Below are 18,788 nucleotides of genomic sequence, written 5' to 3' on the forward strand. Positions count from 1 at the left end.
GTGGGTGGCAGGGTGCGGGAGGGGAGGGCGATCCGCTGTGTGTTTAGTTAGAGATCTGGGGGCAACTAGAGTTACAGGAAGGAGCATGGTTTCAGAAAGGAGGCGTGTCGAGCCTGAGTTGTGGGGTGCGACGTTGGCGGCACGTCGGACAGTCTTGGGCGGCACATGGGCGGAGGTCAGGCCGCACCTCGGCCGCACCCCGGCCGCTCCTTGGCCGCACCTCGGCACACAAAGTTCACGAGGCCTGGCACGTGTCTGCAGGTGATGCGCTACTCGTCAACCTACCGCCACACCGGCCTCATCGGCCACTGAGGCGCAGTGCGGCGGCGCAGGGCCGCTCGGGCAGCGGGCGGGGCGCGGCGCCGGCTCGGCGCCACAATTCGCCCCGCCGGCCTCCGTTGTGCGCGGCAGCTGCGGCAGGGGCGAGCCGCGAGGAGAGGAGGGGCGGAGAGGCCGTCGCGCCGGCGCCGCTCGCCTCACGCTCTCCTCCTACACTGCCCCTGGAGCCGTCGCCACGGTGGCGTCGAGTTGAGGGGAATGACGAGAAGGTATCCGTTTATAGCCGCACTACGCGCGAGTTTCGCTCATGCTGCCGTATCCGCGCAGCGGCAGTGTGTGACATTCATTGACATTCATGTGGTGTGTAAGTGAAAGCCTACCGGCCGGTAAGAGTAGCAGCTAGCACGGCTCTTACTAGGGGGGCGGCGGTGCGGGGCACCCGCGCGCGCCCGGCACACACGCCACACACCGTTTGTCCCGTCGACTTGCTCTCGAGCGACCCCTCGCCTAATGCTAACCGCCTTTCACGTCATATTAGATTAGATATTACGTTGATATTGATTATTGTGTGGCGTGTGGGATCTGGGGGGTGGTGTGGCCGGGGGTTGCGGGGGCCTCCCCAAGAGCAGCTAGTTCGTCGACAGGTCCTCTCCATGGCCTAGGCAGCCGTGAGCACCCTCGCCCCAAACATGGACAGCGCCGTCGGCGGTGCGGATGAGGCTGTGGTCCTCTGTTCTCCAGCCGCCTGGCCGCCACAGCGACGACACGCCGCCAAGGCCGACTCACGAATCCACGGCGCTATGCTAGTTCTCCGCTGACCGCAGCTCCGAGAGCAGCCGCACGCGCGCTCGGAATCGGTCGCCCTTGTCCGCGATACTGGCATCAAAGCTGGTAAGCCGCGACGCGTACCACTCGACCAGCTTTGGCACAGCCGCAGCCACGGCGTCCCACCTGCTCGCATTCGTCGGGCAGGCGCCATCGCACGACTGCACGTTGATCGGCCGGGCGCAAGCGCGCGGCTCCTGCAGTCCGGCTGCATCAATCAGCAGCAAGAGGCTCTCGTCAAAGCGTTCGACGTGGCCCACAACATCGAACAGATCGAGCAATGGATTAAGAGTCGCGGATGGGTTCGCTGCACTAGCTGTCTGCGCTGCGTAGGTTCCCAAGGCACTCGTCATTGCGGTCTGGCCATATTGATGCGCGCCGAACGTCTCGTCGAAATGTCGAAACAGAGTCGGCCATATGCCGAGAAGTGAGCCTCGGTGCTGCACGGCAAAATCTACGAGGGAGATTGCACGGCCGTTGGGTCTGCCGTGCACGTATTCCCAGGCGGAGATGAGCTGCGCAACAGGGTGTCTGAGCAAGGTGGCAAGGACGAGGGTGCATCCTCTCTTCGCAAAGACGCGATCTCGCAAGAATGCAAAGCGCAAAGCCGAGCTCGCCCTCGTGTGCATGCCGGGCACATCGCCCACGGGGCCGCTGTGGAAGGAGACAGTCACCCGGAAGTTGAGCCGATACAACATCGCATTGTCCCATCGCAAGAGGTCGTCTGGCAACAAGAAAGTTGCGGGTCCCTTTTTGTCGGACCGATTATTTACCCGCTCAAAGTGCTTCCACATCTGCTCTGGTATCAATCCACGGTGCTGACACCAGTGCGGCCAATCGTTGGGGCTGCGCTTCTTCCACGTCCGGCAGTAGCCGCATGTCCCACGTAGGCAGCACGCGAACTCTGGCTGCGCACCGAGAAAGCACTCCAGCGAGGACCCGGAGGCCTTTGGGAGGTGGTAAAATGCGACGAGGCCACACCGAGGGAGAGGCGTCTGGAGCAGCGAGGTAGCGGCGTCTGGAGGACGTGGAGACGCGGCTCCCGCTTCCACGCAGTGATCTCTATGGCCATTCCATGGTGTCACCATTGACCGAAGCGCTGGATCGACTGCTACCTTCCTCCGCAGACTCGCCGGGTCGTTGAAGATGGCTGGCCATGCACTCGCCACGCCATGTCCCATTTCGAGTGCATGGGCATCGTGCGTCCTCACGCAAGTTCAACACAGTGCAGGTCCCGAATGTACATGAACCACCTCGTCGCGGCCTTCGCTCTCTTTGTGCTCGCACTCCTTGGCGGGTTACTCCCGCTCGCAATGCGTGAGGTGCTCTGCATGTCCGAAGTCGGGCGCGCCGCGCTCCTCTCGGTCGGCGCCTGCTTCTCTGGCGAGGCTTGTATCTTAAGAATTCTTTACCAGGTTGCAACCCTTGTTCCGCACTGTGCTGTGAACAGAGCACCAACCAACAGCTCTCAGGACCCCCCGGTGCTGGGGTGCTGCCAGCAACCAACCAACTCACCGGCGAGCGGAGCGAGAGAGCCAAAGAGCTGGGGCCAAATTGGCGCTGTGAGTGAGCGTCGTTTGAACCGATGTTTCGGCGGGCACTTTTCTCACCTAAGTCCTTGTGGCGGGCCGCCAGGCCCGGAAGCAGATGCCGACGAGGATCAGACACGGCGCGCTCTCTGGGCTCGGAGGTCGGCAAAAAGGTTGCGCAACCGACACCAGGATCGTCGATCGAGGTATTAGGTGCACGCTGCTGAAGCAGATAGCAGTCGGCACCTACATAGTGCGGGACCTGGGGTAGCAACCAACAACCTGGATGGGGACGGGGTGCTGCTCAACCGGCAGCAACCAGCAGCGTTCACAGCCGAGTGCGGAACAAGGGTTGCAACTTGGTAAAGAACTCGCTCGCGGGCAGCCCGCAGCCCCAAAAGAAAGATAAGGGACGCGCCAAACTAGGGATGGGAGAAGGACAGCGTCCCCCGCCTTGCAGAGCAAGCTTAGGGTACCCCTAGGCTTAAAAGGGTGGGCCCTGGGGCACTGCGGCTTAAACGGCTTAAAACCTGCCCGGGCAGAATTCAAGAGAGCTGCTGGGCCGCCGATATTCCTTAAACGGTGTCTTAAAACGCTTAAACGGTGCGGGAGAGCTCCCGAGGTCGATGGTCCGGGAGGCTCCCGGTAGACGCCGGAGGCCGGGAAGCTGGCTACAGTCAGCTAGCACGCGCCCCCTATGCGAGTATGGCTTAGAGATGTGTCTTCAGAGGCGGTTTTGTGCCTAATAACGGCGGTATTGGAGAAAATGGCGCGGAACCCAGCCGACGCATGGCCGCCGGTGAGGCCGATTTTCTTAAAAACGGTCTTAAAAGAGGGACCCCCCGTGCCTGCAATCTCTTAAATGGCAATTTCAGCCCCCAAATCTCCTCATTTCTTAAAAGGTCTTTAAAAAATCCAAGAGAGGGGTGGAAATCCGGCCCTCAGAACCCTAGGGGTACCCTAAGAGAGCAAGGGTCTTGCTTGGAAGGATAGGGGGACAGGTGAACGGGAGTGGGGAGCGCATCGCGACAAGGAGAGGCGCTGGGCAGGGGGTTAACTAACGCTAAGCGAAGGAAAGGTTGCAAAGAAGGAAAAGCTTCATCTCCAAGATCAGCCGCGTCCGCAAACAAACCAGCAGTGGACTTCCTGTACTCCACTGGCGATCTCTCTTCTCTCTTGGTCTTGCGATCTCTCCAGAAAAAACTAGAAGATTTTTTGAGCTAGCCTTCGATGTTAGAAGAGAATCCGACTCCGGCTTCGGCTGGTAGTTGACAAGCTGCCGAGCCCAAGTCGATGTTATGGGACAAACGCAAGGGCCAAGCCCAAGGCGGACACACACATGACACATCACTCTCGTGCCCACAGACGACCCGCAAACCCGCCGCCCCCGCGCGCGCCCCGGCCGGCCGAAGCGTCGACCTTCAGTAATTCTTTGATCGAACGCGCGACAGGTGAAAATTCTCTTTCAACAGCGGCTGCTGGTGTCCCGGCGCCAGTCCACCGCCCGCCGAGCAGCCGAGCGCCCACCCGCCGAGCTGCTGCCTAGATGAGCCTGTTCGACCGCATCAAGCCCTACCTCTACTACCGCACCGCGCGCCACGTCCGCGTCGACATCTGGCAAGTCGGCCTCACCAACCGGATTCTGCAGACCGGCATTATAGTTGCCTTCATCGCCACCGTCATCACCTCAAACTCGTGGGCGGCTAGCGAGCGGCCGCTTGGCGTGGTGAACGCGTGGGAGGATGGAGGGCGCTACGGCTTCGCGCCGACTCTCAACCGCTCGAGCGAATACTACTCTTACTGCGCCAGCCCGGATCACAACTACGTCTACTCGTCCAACTATGAGTACATCATGCCCGAGTGCCGCAATCTTCAGCCCGAGGAGATCGTCACGAAAGGTATTGGCTCGATATCCTTCACAACGTCCGTCATAGAGACGTACGAGTACTCGTGGGAGTGCGGCAACCAGAGTGCGGCGACGCGCGCCAAAGAAGCCAGCTGTGGCGGCGCGGTTGTGGACCGCACGAACGCGGGTCGGCAGTGCAGCTGCGCCACGAGCCAGACGTACTACGTCAAGGGTGTGGAGGAGCTGCAGGTCGCCTTTGAGCACTCGTACTTCACCAGCGGCTCCTCCCGCATCGACCTGAGCGGCGTGTCCAACCACAAGAGCTGCGCCGACACGCAGGGAGACAAGACCTGCGCCGAGCACCCCCTCTCGACCACGATCACATACCCCAACGGCACGGAGCGGACCTTCCAGGCTGCTGGCGATCGCCTGATGCGTCTCCGCGACCACTCTGATTGAGGAATGAGTCGGGCATTGGTTAGGCGGGCGACCCCATCGTGATGCGTCTCCGCGACTACGTCCTGCTCGCCGAGCTCGACCTCGACGACACCAACACTGACGCCACCCAGGACAGAAGGCCGGGCGACGACGGCTTCCCTCAGGTGTGCGGGGGAGAACCCCTCCCCCTCCCCCCACCCACCCACCCCGCCTTGCCCCACCACACTGTGTGAGCGGAGGTGTTTACTTCCCCGCCGCCTCCCCTTCCCTCAGTTCCGCATCACCGGCCTCCGGCTCAACGTCGAGCTCAAGCACAAGACAGCCCCTCGGCGGCGACGACCACAGTGGCCGAGGAGCCTTCCCGGAGCCTTCTCGGAGCCTCCCTGTAGGTACGACAACCTCGACGACGAGCACGCCGAGATCCTCCTTAACCGGCAGGTGGACGCACAGATGCAGGTCGTGCGCGCCGAGGTCGGGTGGGCGGGGATGGGTCCTCAGGTCTGGTTCGCGGAAATGCCGTCTGTCAGCGCCGAGGGCGTCGAGACAGGGGCAAAGGTGATCCGATACCGGCAGGGCGTCGTCATCGAGTTCGTGGCGATGGGCCCGCACTCCCAGATGCCCAACACAACTCTCCGTGTTCCATCCCGTCCGCCGTTGTATCCACACGACACCCGTATTCCCGCCCTGACCTTGGTGTGTTCACAACGCAGGCTCGCTCTACCACTTCGACTGGAACCACGCCCTCACGACGGTGATCGCCACCGTCGTCTTCTTCCAGCTTCTCTCGCTCCTCATGGACGCTGTCGCCTTCTACTTGCTCCCCAACGGCATCTCGACCGTGCTGCAGGGCAAGCGCTCCGAGAGGATCTCAAAGCGGCAGACATTTGCGCAGCTCGGCCTCCGTGCGGCAATCGCAGTCGACTGGTACTACAAGTTGGACAAGTCGCAGAACGGCATGATCACCGTCGCAGACATCGTCTCGGTCTTCGCCAGGGCGCGAGCCTCCGCCGCTCCCTGCCGCTCCTCCGTGCCCTCCCTCGCGCCCTCCTCCGTGCCCTCCTTCGCGCCCCTCCAACGCACACCTCTCCGACGCAACACCGACGCACAATCTCTCCGACGCGCACCTCCCGCCCTCTGCCCACACATCGGCGCCCCGTGCTCCGGCAGGTGCCCGGCCTGGACCAGGAGAAGGCGCTCATGCTGGCGCGCACGATCCTGCGCAAGAGCAAGAAGAGCGACCGGCTGCTCGACTTCAAGGAGTTCATGGACATCCTCGAGGGCGGCGACTCGCTCAACTTCCAGCACTTCCTCGACGTTGTTCACACCACGGGCAAGATCGATAAGCTCGACCAGGAGGACGTGGCAGAGGCGCAAGCGGCGTTTCGCAGGTCGGCCGAGGAAGGGTCGGCAGAGGCGCCTCGCAGGTCGGCTAGCGGCGTTTCGCAGGCGGCAGACGCAGCGTTGGTGCAAGCGAGGCCGGCGACGGGGTCGGCAGAGGAGGCGAGGGCCCGCCCGCCGCCCAGCCGCTAGAGCCCTCCCCCTCCGAGAATGTGCCGACTCTGTGGGGGGCCGTGTGTCACTCATAGGAGGCTGCAATCGTCGTGCAGCTCCCCGAGGCGACCGCCGCCGCCGCCGCCACAGCCGCCGCCGCCGCCGCCGCCTCCGCCGCTGCCTCTGCTACCGCCGCTCGCCCGGCCGAGCCGCTGTCTACCCCGGCCAGCCCACCCAAGAGAAGCCGGCGGTGTATCAGCCGCCTCCTGCACGCACCGAGCGCATGCAGATCACGCTGCCTGCGGGCGCGGCGGCGGGAACGCCCGTGCACGTCGCCACCCCCTCGGGCGGCGAGTTTGAGATTGTCGTGCCGGAGGGGTGCGGGCCGGGCCAGGTGCTCGAGTTCGACTTGCCCGCGCCTCCGCTAGCCACGCAATCGGTTTGACCCCGCGCTTGGCGGCGGGGCCGTCTCGCTCGTCTCGTGCCTTATCCGACCCTCGTGGCCGTCGGCCTTCTTCTGATCTCGCGTGCGGCGGCGCGCGAGCGGGCCCCACGATGCGCCCACGCTTCGAAAAGTCGCCCGCACGAAGGTTCACAGGCTCTTTGTGGAGGAACGTTCTGACACACCCCTCTGGCTCTGCGTGCGGCGCCGCCGGCCCCGCGCCCGGCCGGCTCTGCGTGACTCTAATCTTTGCCTCTCTTCTCGCGCTGTAGTCCGCATCTGTACAAGGTGTGTGTGGGAAACACAGGCGAACACATCACCTTCAGCCTTCAGTCTGGCCCTGGCGAGTCACGCAGTCACGAGATGCATCTGTACGGGGTGTGGAGGGTGAGTTGACCAAGGGGTGTGCGCCAAGCCCTCCTGCTCGGCTCCAGCCGGTAGACAAGTCTTGTCATCAACAGAGTAGATGGATCTGACCTCGGGACCGATGTGACCAAGCGCTGGTAGCGTGGTTTTACCTCACTCTCATGGTCTCACAGTGTGCCGGCAGTCGCCGAGCAGTGTCGCTCACACAAGCCGCAGCACAAGTGACTGAGGGCCAGTGAAAGCGAGCCCATCGCTGTCACAGCTGTGGCAGCCGCACAGTAGGCTGTGTCAGCTGTGCAGAGTGTGTGAGCAGCAGAGGAGCTGCTCTCCAGGCTTCTGTCGCAAAGAGCTGCATGCCACCGAAAGCGCTGTCGAGGTTCGCCGAGCGCGGCGCAGGTTGAGGGACACCGCCACCGACGAGCGCGTTGGACTTTTCACTCCGGACAAAGACGGGTACACGCACACAAGCCGCGGTCGTGTACCCGTCTTAGCGGCGAGGCGCGGGACCGTCTGTGGCGAAGTGGGTCGCGTCCCTCGATTATGTTCAACCCAGCATCCACACCCTTTATTAGTTTAAATTTGCCCGCCAAAAGAAAGCCAATTCTTGACTTGGGCCCTCGGGGAGGGCCCGGGCGCTTCTTCGACAAAAAGGGCCCTCCTGTGACGCCCTCAGCGCGCTCGCGCTCAGTGCTCCAGCTTCGGCCGAAGAAGCGCCGCAACCGGTGCGGCCCGTTCCCCGGGCTGTGTGGGCATCTGCCAGCGTCGGTCACCGGCCGATAGGCGCCGCGGGTGAGGCGGCGCGGGCGGCGCTTTGAACGGCATGGGGGATGCGTTGCTGCGGCAGCTACTGGCTCAGCACGCCGAGGTCTCCCGTCGGCAGCAAGCGGCCTGCCGGATGTCCAGGAACCATGCGGCCCACGGGCAAGCCCTCGGGGCGCAGGCGGCCACCATTGCAGAGCAGATTCAGAATCGCCGCGACGCACTCAATCGCGACGCGGGCGAAACAAAGGCTGCGCTGTCGGCTCGCGCTCCGCTCGTGCTCGAGGCCGCCGTGGCGCTCGGTCGGCCGCACCTGAAGCCGTGGCAGTACGACGTCGCGTGCCGAGTCGCGAGTAGGCAGGATGCGATCGCCATCAGGCCGGCCGGTGACGGCAAGAGCCTCCTCGTGCACTTGCTTGCAATGCAGCCGGACGCTGGCCTCATTCTCTACATCCTCCCTCTGATCGCACTTGCCGTAGAGCAGTGCGACGCACTGAATGACGCCGCGGGAATGGAGAGAGAGCTCGTCGACGGCACTATGCGGCCCACCGCAGTCGTGCTGGGTGGTGAAAACGAGGCTGACTTTCACGAGCGCATCGGCACTCGCCCGCCTGACTTTCAGGCGCGGCGCAAAGCCACGCTGTGCGGCGAGCCCGAGGCGCTCTGCGAGCGGTTGCCGCCAAGAAGCGGTGCTGCTTCGGTGGCTCAACATGCCACTCAAGGCAACCGGCCGCCCCGCTCCGCTCGTCGTGCTCTGCTCGCCAGAGAAGGCGATGCTCTCGCTGCGGCTGCACGCGCTCCTGCGAAGCGCCAGCTTGCTGCCCGAGGTGCCGCAGTTTCCGCCTGCTCCAGCGGCCTCCGAGGTGCCAGGGATGGCGAGAGACGTCGACATGCCGTGCGTCTCCGAGGCGGGGACCGCAGTCCCTCCGGCTCCGCTGCCTGCGGCGCAGACCCTCTCGCTCGAGCCTCTCTCACTCTCGCCATCTCTCGGCGCTGCGCTGCCGACGGAGAGCGCTGCAGCGTGGTTGCACGGTGGCGATGCCTCGACTGCTCTCGGTGAGCTCGGCCGCATCGACGTCGAGAGCGCGCTCGCAGTGCTGGAGTCTGCCGCGCGTGGCTCAGAGCGCGCTCGCGTGGCAGGCTCAGAGGCGGCGCCAGAGGCGCGGGCGCAGCGGGGCCGCTACACTCATCTTTGCGTCGACGAGGTGCACTGCGTCCTGGACCACGGCCACACGTTTCGTCCCGAGTACCTCGACCTTGGCCTGCTGAGGGTGTTCTTCCCGGAGGTCACCGTCCTTCTCATGACGGCCACCGCAAACAACGACGCCATCGACGCGATCAAGGTGCTGGGCGCGAGCTCGCCGTGATCGGTGCGCTGCGCTCGCCGCGCACCGCTCGCTCTCCGATCGTACTCGCTCTGGAGGCAGCGCTCAACATCCTCCGCCGCAATCGGCACGCCGAGCTCGAGCTCCTCCTCCTCTGCAAACTCGACGAGCTTCTTCACAATCGCGTCCAGGCCCAGGTGGGATTCTGGCTCTAGCTCTGGGTCCCGCTCGGCCCTGAGCCAGCGCTGCACGAGGTCTGCAGTCCGCATTGGACCCTCGTCCGATTGCTCGCCCCCCATGCCGTTCAAAGCGCCGGCCGCGCCGCCTCACCCGCGGCGCCTATCGGCCGGTGACCGACGCTGGCAGATGCCCACACAGCCCGGGGAACGGGCCGCACCGGTTGCGGCGGTTCTTCGGCCGAAGCTGGAGCACTGAGCGCGAGCGCGCTGGGGGCGTTACAGGAGGGCCCTTTTTGTCGAAGAAGCGCCCGGCCGCCTGCGGGCGGCCTTCTCTCGAGGTCTCGAGAGACACAAAGCGGCCAAAGTTTAAATTGATGTGGGGACCAGTTCAAAAGACAAAACGCCGACCGCGCATTCAGTACGTCCGATCCCTCGATCCGAGGTTGGGCTGAGAGTGCTCTCTTTGACCGCGGGCGCGGCGCCTGCCGCGCGCGCATGAAACCTTTCATGAGATTGGGTTCTGGAGCACTCGACAGCCTTGGCCCGTACTTTTATCGTGAGTGATAAAAACGCCACCAGGCTCCACTGACGGTCAACAGTGCCACTGTGCGAGCTCGACCGGAGGACCCCGGACGTGATGCGCGCTGTGTGTCACAAAGTACTGACTACTGGTGTGTGTCTCGTGTCTGTGAGCGCTCATCGAGGACACCGTCGCTCTGTGCGGAGAAGAGAACTTGTAGGGGTCGGGTGCCGCGGCATTATATTTCTACAGCAAACACATAGTTCTATCTACTTCCAGTGTTGCTGGCTGATGCGCTTGGTGCCCCACTGCGCCGCGGCCGGCACGGCGGACGCCGGGGCGTCGGCCGGCTCCTCGTCAAGCGCGGGGCGGGCGGGCATGCACTTCGGCGGGGCGGGCAGGAGGTTCGAGAAGGCCTTGGACAGCTTCTGGATCAGCGTCGGCGGCTCCTCCTCCTCCTCCTCGGGAGCGACCGCGGGCGCCGCCTCGACCGCCGCCTCGGGCGCTGCCTCGGGAGCAGCCTCAGGCGCAGCCTCGGCCGCAGGCTCCGGAGCCGCGGCCTCGGCCTCGGCCGCCTCGGCCGCCGCCGCGTGGCTGTAGGCGAGCCGTGCCTCAACCTCAGCAAGCTCCTCTGGCGTGACGCTCATCTCGCGGGCGAGGCCCGCCTCTCCCGCCGACAGGGCGTATGCCCGCCACTCGACGCGAGCCTCCTCTTGCTCGGCGTCGTCCCTCTCGGCGACCGCATCGACCGCCTCAATCAGCGCACGTGCGACCGGCTGCTCCGTCTCCGCCGCAGGCGCGTCGGCCTCCGCCGTCTCGACCGCCTCGGTCTCCTCGACAGCAGGCTCAGACTTGCGGCCCGAGAGGTAGTCGACCACCTGGCCCAGGATGGAGGACGACTTGACCGGCTCGGTCGGCGGAGGCATCTCGTCGGCCGCCTCGGCAGTTCCCTCCTCAGCTGCAATCTCCTCGGCCGCGACCTCGTCCTTGGGATCCTCTGCAGGCGGCTCCTCTGCCTCGGGCGTCATGGCCGAGGGTGCGGCCGCCGCGTCGGCGGCGTACGTCTCGGCGGGCACGGCGTCGGGCGTGGTGTCGACGGTGGTGGCGTCGGCGCGAGTGCTGATCTGCTCCGGCTGCATCACCGGGTCGGCGATGTTGTTGGTCGACTTGGAGCTGCAGGCACCCATTGCTTCGGTGGTCGGGTCTGACTTCCTTTCGCTTTGCGTCGTGCGTCCTTGGGAACGTGGAGTCTAATGGCGAGGCCGATGTTGCATGTTCATCGGTTGTCCGTGCCGCTGGCGATGTGCCCGGAGCAAAAAGTAATGTTGCAGCATTGCTGGATTGCTAGGTGCGAGCGTGCGACTCGCCGCTTTCCTCCTTGCGTGGCATGTGTCTCTTCTTTAAACACACCTACAAACAATCATCTATCCCTCGCCATCCCAGCGGCACGGACAACCGATGAGGACGCGGCACGGGGGAGGCCCACCCTCAAGCGCGCGCCTGCGCGGCCTCGCTAGTCGTACCCGTCCACGACGTACACGCGGCCCGCCTGGCGCAGCGCGATGCTGGCCGCCTCGTGCGCGCCCAGCAGGAGGGCGCCGCCCGCACCGAGGACGATGGTGGCGCCGAGCGTGGCGAAAATCTCGATCGAGGCGCCGTCCGCCAGCGAGGCGAGGCGGGCGAGGCCGAGGAGGCAGGCTGTGAGGGTAATGACTCCGAGCGCGGCGAAGGCGTCCGACTCGCCGCTCAGCCTGAAACAAAGTGGGGCCGGGCGGTGGGGGCGTGTCTGAGAGGCGCGTCTGAACGTCTAAGAGGAGCGCACACCGATACACTTCCCCGTCGAGCACCGCCCGCTCGATCGCCTTGTCCGCCACCGCCTCGGACTCTGTGAAGTAGTACGTGGAGTCCCCCTGCCGGCTGCACACCTTTGTGCTGCGCAGCTGGTGGGCAAACGGATCGCCGCCCTTGGAGTAGTTGGCGAGGATCGTTCGGGCGGCGCCACACTCGCGGACCTCGTCGGAGAAGCGCCGCGCCTTGGCCGCGTCGGTCGCGTCTCCCTGCAGGATCTTGGGGCTCTGGTGGAGCGCCTCGTTTGGGCTGTAGCCGCAAAGCGCCGTCCACGCCTCATTCAGTGCGATGATGCGGCCCTCGCCGTCAACCACGATTGCAGCCGTCGGGGAGCCGCGGGCTGTGGAGAGCATTCGGTCATACAGCCCCTCGTCGGACATGTGCAGCTTGGAGAGGACGGGACCGACCGTCCAGCCGTCCACCTCGGTCTCGTAAGCCGGCATGCCCCGGCAGTCGTACGGGAGCTTCATGGCCTCCATGCTTGGCTTATCTGAAGGGAGAGAGAGGGTCCCCAGCACTTTGAGAGAGCTTCCCGGCGCCGGAACACTTGATGATGATGTCCCGCTTCCCGTGAACACTTGGTGCCGGCCCAAAAGACAAAAAGGGAGAAGAAGAAGGGCTTTTTCAGCCGCTTGGTTCGCCAACTCGGCTGCACGCAAATCGGCCAGGGGCGTAAAGACTAGGGGGTCGTTGTTCACTCTCTGAGGCCTCAGACCCCCCTCCGAGGACGGGTCGGACCCCAGGCTTGGCGGCACAGAGGGTTTGAGTCTGACTCTGTGCCGCCTCTGTGGCCTCTCTTGGCTGATTTTGGCCTCAGAGGGTCCCTGGCCGAGGGTCTGTCTTGGCGCGGCACAGCCGAGGGCTTTGACCTCAGACAGTGACAGAGGGTTGCCCCCTCACGGCAGAGGCGAGAGCCCCGGGCGGAGGCCGGAGCTGCCTAGCCCTCCACGAATGGCGCTGGCCAGTGAGGGCGGGAGGGGTGGTAGCATGACTTTAAGCAGCGAGCATGACCAAGGCGCTACGCTATGCTCGAGCGCCCGGCACCACACACGCTTACTGACTGCTGCTGCAGGCTGCTGCAGGCTCACAGCGCCCGCGCCGAGCCCTGCGCGACAGCTTCGCGCGGCCCGCGGCGCCGACCCGTCAACTTGAGGATGTGCTTGGAGCGGCCGCCCGAGGAGGAGGTAGTGATCTCCACGTCCGTCCCCTGCTCCAGCTTGGCCATGAGGCGCCACCGCGTCCGCGTCGCGCGTGAACTCGAACTTGAGGTATCCGAAAAATGGAAACTGGGGGGGGGTCTCTCTGCTTGGACCTTGGTGGGGGATCACGACAGACTTTTGAAATACCGCTGAAAAACCCCTCTGAGGAGCGGCCTCGCGGGCGGCTTGCCTTGGCGTCTCAGAGGGTCCCCGTAGCCTCAGAGGCTGCGCCGAGAGAGGCTGGCTTGGCGGCACAGGCCTTCAGAGGGTCGGCCCAGGCACCCTCTGAGCCGCTCGTAGATGGCCTCTCTTGGCACAGAGGGTACCCTCTGTGAGACGAGCAGATTTGGGCCGCGCCTTGCCTCACCCCTCACCCCCCCCTAGCCCCCCCCCCCCCCCCTTCTGATACAACCCCCTGTGCGTAAAGAGAAGTTGCTGACGTCCGCCTCGACGAAAAGAAGAAAGAAAACAGACGACCCGAAGGAGGGCCCCGGCCGCGCATGTGCTTTCTGCTAGTCCGTATTAGGTCTAGGTAGGTAGGGAGAGAGGTACTAGGTAGGAAGGAAGGTGAAGAACAGCCAGGCTCGGACTGGACACCAACGCGGTATGGGTGGACGTGGACAGATGATGACGACACGCACGAGCGACACACAGACACAAACAGGCTCACAAGACACAGTCTGCGGTTGAGAGGATTCGCAGACTTCTTCTGTCGACAAGAACGGCACGCCGCCACCACACAGGGATTTTAACACAGTCTGCGGTGAGCACTTCAAAGCAATTGAGACTTCTTCTTGTTGTGAGTGTGCCAGTCCGCGCCAGTCCGCGCCCTTGTCGTGCCAGTGTGCTCTGAGAGAGCACTTGGAGCACTTGGAGTGCAGTCGGCATTGATTGAGCAGCTTCTCGAGCGTCGCCGCCCACGCCGCCGTCCGCGGAATGCTCTGCAGCGCGCGCTGGTACAGCTCCGACGGCACGTTCTGGTAGACAATCTGCTGGAACACTACCGACTTTGGGCAAGCCGTCCACTTGATCCGCAGTGCCTCGTCGCCGTGCACCCAGCACCCACTCCAGTCCAAGTCGCCGTTCGGCTTGACACGCGGCGGCAGGCACGCCTTGAACATGCCGGAGATCTTGAGCCGCTGATCGTACGGCGACCCCTCGCAGCGCGTCACACCCACATACGCGATGTTGTCGCCCTTAAGCTTCTCAGCATGCAGCCACACATACGACGCACTCGAGCCCTGCTTGGAGAAGACCGGCCCGTACCGAGCCGATCGCACCGGTATCTGCTGCGCCTGCATCTGCACGCCTCGGTACTCTGCCGTGAAGATCGACAGCCCCAGCTTCGCAATCACATAGCCCTCGCGGCACATGACCCGGAACCACGCGCGTCCGTCCTCGTCGCGACGTCTCACGCACCGCACCACGTCCCTGTTGCGCAGCAGCTCGCCGTCCACCTCGATCTGCTCGTCGCCCAAGCTGATCAGGTAGTCCTCGCCCTCCACTATCACCAGCTGCGGGACAAACTTTGATTGGAACGCCGCGAGCTGGTCGCGGTTGAGCTCCCGCCTCGGGTCCGCGTCCGCCATCCGCACATTGCTCTTGCCGTAGATCTTGATCAAATCCCGCTGAGAGTATCGGTCCGCCTCCGCGTTCGAGTGGAACAAATGCAGCGTCTCCTTCTCGTGCCCCGCCAAGCTCACAAACTCCGCCCGCGCCAAGAACTCACGCACACGCGACGTGTCGTTCCTGATCTTGAGGTCAAAGATCGCCGCCTCTGCACGCGCGTCGCGAACCCGGTAGCTGCCCGTCAGCGGCACGATCACCGTCGACGCCGAATCGATCTCCGGGTCCTCAAAGAACCAGGTCGGCTCGTGCGAGTCTCCGCTGCCGATAGGCCGGGTCTGCAAATCCCCGCAGAGAACAAGCAGGCCATCTCCCAAGTCCAGCTCCTCGCGCCGCATGTTGACAGCCTTGATCAGCGTGCCAATCTCCAGGCACCCCGCCTGCGCAGCCTCGTCGACATAGACAGCGCGCGCAGTGGCGACATCCTCCAAGCCTGCCCGCCCCTCCGTGTGCAGCTTCTGCATCACGCTCTCCGCGTCCCACCGCTCGTCCTTGTTCACACCCGCCGCCTTGTTGAGCGTCATGAACTGGCAGCTTGCGTACGCGTGGACTGGCAGCTGCGCCTTGCACCGCGACTGGATCACCTTGAGACCCGCCCAAAACGCAGCCACCACCACCGAGCGAACCGGGCCATCGTTACCGGGGCTGCCAGCGTCGCCAGCGGCGGTGCCGCTCTCATCGCTGCCGTCCAGCTCAGCCGGCAACTTGCCCGAGTCCCGAAGCTCGCCAGCGTGGCCAGCAACGGTGTCGCTCTCATCATCGCTGAAGCCCTGGCGCACCGCTCCTCCCGCAGCCCCGGGACCGTCCGAAGCGCGTGCTGCCCCTCGTGCCACACACGCGCCACATAGTCGCCCAACGCAAGCTGCTGCGCGTAGAACTCTGCCTTCTGCCGCTTCGACACCGCAGCCGCGCGCGCTTGCATCAACTCCGCGCCGCCCTGTGCGCCCAGCGCCGCCCGCCGCACCGCCGACGATCCAACGCCGAGAGTCGTTGCGTTCTGCGCCCTCAGCTGACTTTTACGGCGCTGAGCTTCTGCCACGGCGGCCGTTTCCTTGACCACGCGGGGATCGTCCGCCACTCGCGCGAGCATGTCCGCCGTCAAAACCGTCTTCCCCGCCCGCCTCGGTACCACTGCAACGAGCCCTCTCGTCTGCGCGGCGCTGATCCTCGCCGATTTGAGCCGCTGGTTCGCATTCCGGAAGTCCTTCTCGGCCACCTTCTCCGCGGAGGGGGCCTCCTCGCCGTCCTCGCCGCCCTCGCCAGCCTCCCCGTCGTCCATCACCTCCGACACCTCCGACAGCCCCAAATCGGAATCTGAGATGGCCCCGTCCGAGTCAGCACCTCGGTACAGTTCGCGGACTTCTGAAGATCGCTCCCGTAGCGCTCGCGCGCCGCCGCCCCCACCGCCGCCCCGGCTGCTTCCCCCACTACTGCCCCCGCTGCCATCCCCGCAGCCACCCTCGCTGCCGCCCTCGCCGCGGCCCCCGCCGCCGCCCCCGCCACCGCCCCCGCCGCCGCCCCCGCTGCTGCCCCCGCCGCCGCCCCCGCTGCCGCCCCCGCTGCCACCCCCACCGCTGTCCGTCCCCGCTGCTGCCCCCGCTGCTGCTTCCACTGCTGCCCCCGCTGCTGCCCCCGCCGCTGCCCCCGCCGCTGCCCCCGCCGCCGCCGCGTGCGCGCCCTGCGCCGCCTCCGCCACCTTCTTGTTCGCGGCCGCCTCCCTGCGCCGCGCCACGACCACCGCCTCACGCCGCGCCACCGTCTCGCGCTCCGGAGCGTCCGGCGGCAGCTCGGAGAACGTGAGCGCCGCGGCCGCGCCCGCCTCCGGCACTCGCTTCGCGCTCGGGCACGAGAGCGCGCACTGCAGCCGCATCGGGTTCTCCGCACCGCGCCACTCCTGCCCAAGATCGCGCAGCCGCAGGTCCTGCCGGTACACCCGGTCCATCGTGCGGCTGTCAATCTGCCTGTGAGCCAGCACGCGAGCCGCCAGGTGGATAGCGTCCGCGCTGCCGCCCCTCGCCTGGGTCTCGCACGCGTCCTTGCGCAGGCACCACGCGCCAAACACGCTCTTATCGAACCCCAGGCTCACGCCGATCTCGTTGAGACGCTTGCCCAGCGCCTCTCCGCCGAACGTCATGCGCGACCCGATCAGAAAGTTGCCGGTCGCCTTGTCGATCATCGGGAACATCGCGCGGTCGTCAGCCGCATCGTCGAGCACCCACCGCGAGTCGCAGCACGCCGCCACCAGATCGGCCCACGACTCGTACTTGGTGTCTGCCAGCTCCAGCCCAGCGAACCCCGCCTTGTCCTCCACCTTGCGCCGCAGCGCCACCACCTCCTCGCCCGAGAGCTTCGCGTACACCGCCTTTGGCGCCGCCGTCCGCAGCAGCAGCCGGCACAGCGCCACGGTGCCGAGCCGCACCATCTCATCCGAGTCGGGCGTCACCGACGTCCCGAACTGCACGTTTGAGAAGTACGACCCCTTCAGCCGCCGGAAGAAGAGCTCGAAGTAGAACCACGCCGTGCCACCGCCGTTTGGCAGGTTCAGCCCCCCGTCCTTGTCATCGAGCTTCCCGACGAGCAGGTCCTCCCAGCTGAGCGGCGCGCAGTTGGCCCACGCGCTGTTCGGATCAACCGAGTCCTTCTCCACGTTGACCGCCATCCCCGGGCGGGCACCCGTCTGCCGCGCGAAGCAGATGTACGCGTTGAGCACGAACGCCTCGTTCACCGAGATCGGCTCGCACAGCATCGCGTCCTGCAGCTGATACTGGCCAGTCTGGCCGAGATGCTCCCGCGTCGAGCTCGGCGCCGTCGCCGCCCTCATAGCTAGCTGCACGGCCTGGTTCGCCGCGTCGCCAGCCGCCGCCGCGGTGGTCGCGTTCGCGCCCACCGCCAACTGCGTCGCACTGGCCGCCGCCTGCGCCGCGACTGCAAGCTGCTCGACCCCGCCGCTCCCTCTCCCTCCTCCCACCAGGCTCGAGAACTGGTCGCGGATGGGTCGCCAGTACGCTGTCGCCTCCTGTCCTGTCGGGAAGCCCGCCGGGCCAAACACCATCGGCCAGACGTGGTTCTGCATGTTTTTGAACTGACCCCCCACCGTGTTCGACCCCCGCCCGATGCGCTCACACCCCTTCCGCCGCGACGCGTGCGACTGTTGGATGCGGCTCGTGAGCAGATACTGCAGGAACAGGATGCTGAGCTGCTGGCACGGGTACCCCTCCCGCATCCCGTTCGCCCAGCTGGAGCGCATCACCGCATCGCCGCCGTCTTCGTCAGACCGGTTCATCTCCCGCTCGAACTCGCGCCACCGCTTCAGCACGTCGTCGCATAGCCTGTTCATGTGGTAGCCGAGCGGCGCGAGCATCGGCGCCGCCCTCTCCGCCGCGATGGGTTGATGCAGCACCGCCGCCACGATGGCGCTCGGCCTCCGCATCAGCGCGCCTCCCAGCGACGCCGTGGTGTCCGCGGCCGCGAGCGGCCCCAGCAGCGCCGCCTGCGCCGCCGTCTGCTCCTCCGCCGCCCTCCGCCTCTTCTCCTTCGGCGCATCGGCCCACCCCTGGTGCTGCTCGGCGCGCCGCTCGCCCTTCTCGAGCCTCTCCCTCTTCGTGGGCGGACGGGCGTACGTGAACAGCTCGTCGGCGTCGCCCGCCGCCGCCCGCCTTTCCGCGGGCACGGTGCGCACCGCCTCCACCGTCCACGCCTCCCGCAACGCCGCGCCCCGGCCCTCGCCGAGCCGCTGGAATGGTCCGCCGCCGTCGGCGTTCGCCGCCGCCGCGGCCCAGGCCGCCGCGGTCAGCGCCGCGCCCTGACCGACAAACGCGCACAGCGGATCCGGCATCTGGCCCACCGCCTCCCTCGCCCCGTGGTGGCCAGACCCTCCTCCACCCCTTGTGCAATCGCGCTTGTTACGCCTGATCGCATCATGATTCATTATCTTACGTCCGTCCCGCCGCCCGCCGCGCGGCCAGACTCCACATCACATAATTGTAAACGAACATTGATGGGAAGGCGAAACACAGTCCGACCAACGACTGGGACACCAACGCGGTATGGGTGGACGCTAGACGGGCGATGACGGTCACACAGGAGCGACACACAGAACCACAAGACAAGACACTC

General features: G+C 65.5%; 3 protein-coding genes across 3 annotated transcripts; 2 read left to right on the plus strand and 1 right to left on the minus strand.

Moving 5' to 3' along the window:
* Nucleotides 1-4,179: 4,179 nt before the first annotated feature.
* Nucleotides 4,180-7,141, plus strand: EMIHUDRAFT_451639 (hypothetical protein; the record flags this gene model as incomplete). The annotated part of the gene is made up of 7 exons (XM_005768420.1): nucleotides 4,180-4,893; nucleotides 4,962-5,081; nucleotides 5,191-5,228; nucleotides 5,307-5,518; nucleotides 5,628-5,911; nucleotides 6,085-6,417; nucleotides 6,504-7,141. The coding sequence occupies 7 exons, from the start codon at nucleotides 4,180-4,182 to the stop codon at nucleotides 6,834-6,836; spliced, it is 2,034 nt and encodes a 677-aa protein (XP_005768477.1). The 3' UTR covers nucleotides 6,837-7,141.
* An 895-nt stretch (nucleotides 7,142-8,036) lies between these two features.
* Nucleotides 8,037-9,515, plus strand: EMIHUDRAFT_211114 (hypothetical protein; the record flags this gene model as incomplete). The annotated part of the gene is made up of 3 exons (XM_005768421.1): nucleotides 8,037-8,664; nucleotides 8,741-9,318; nucleotides 9,399-9,515. 3 exons carry the CDS (start codon nucleotides 8,037-8,039, stop codon nucleotides 9,513-9,515), a joined length of 1,323 nt encoding a protein of 440 aa, XP_005768478.1.
* A 1,936-nt stretch (nucleotides 9,516-11,451) lies between these two features.
* Nucleotides 11,452-12,329, minus strand: EMIHUDRAFT_436693 (PAS domain protein; the record flags this gene model as incomplete). The annotated part of the gene is made up of 2 exons (XM_005768422.1): nucleotides 11,452-11,750; nucleotides 11,824-12,329. The coding sequence occupies 2 exons, from the start codon at nucleotides 12,324-12,326 to the stop codon at nucleotides 11,513-11,515; spliced, it is 741 nt and encodes a 246-aa protein (XP_005768479.1). The 3' UTR covers nucleotides 11,452-11,512.
* Nucleotides 12,330-18,788: the final 6,459 nt, after the last annotated feature.

This window comes from Emiliania huxleyi (genome assembly GCF_000372725.1).
Source record: "Emiliania huxleyi CCMP1516 unplaced genomic scaffold EMIHUscaffold_46, whole genome shotgun sequence".
Taxonomy (NCBI): Eukaryota; Haptophyta; order Isochrysidales; family Noelaerhabdaceae; genus Emiliania; species Emiliania huxleyi.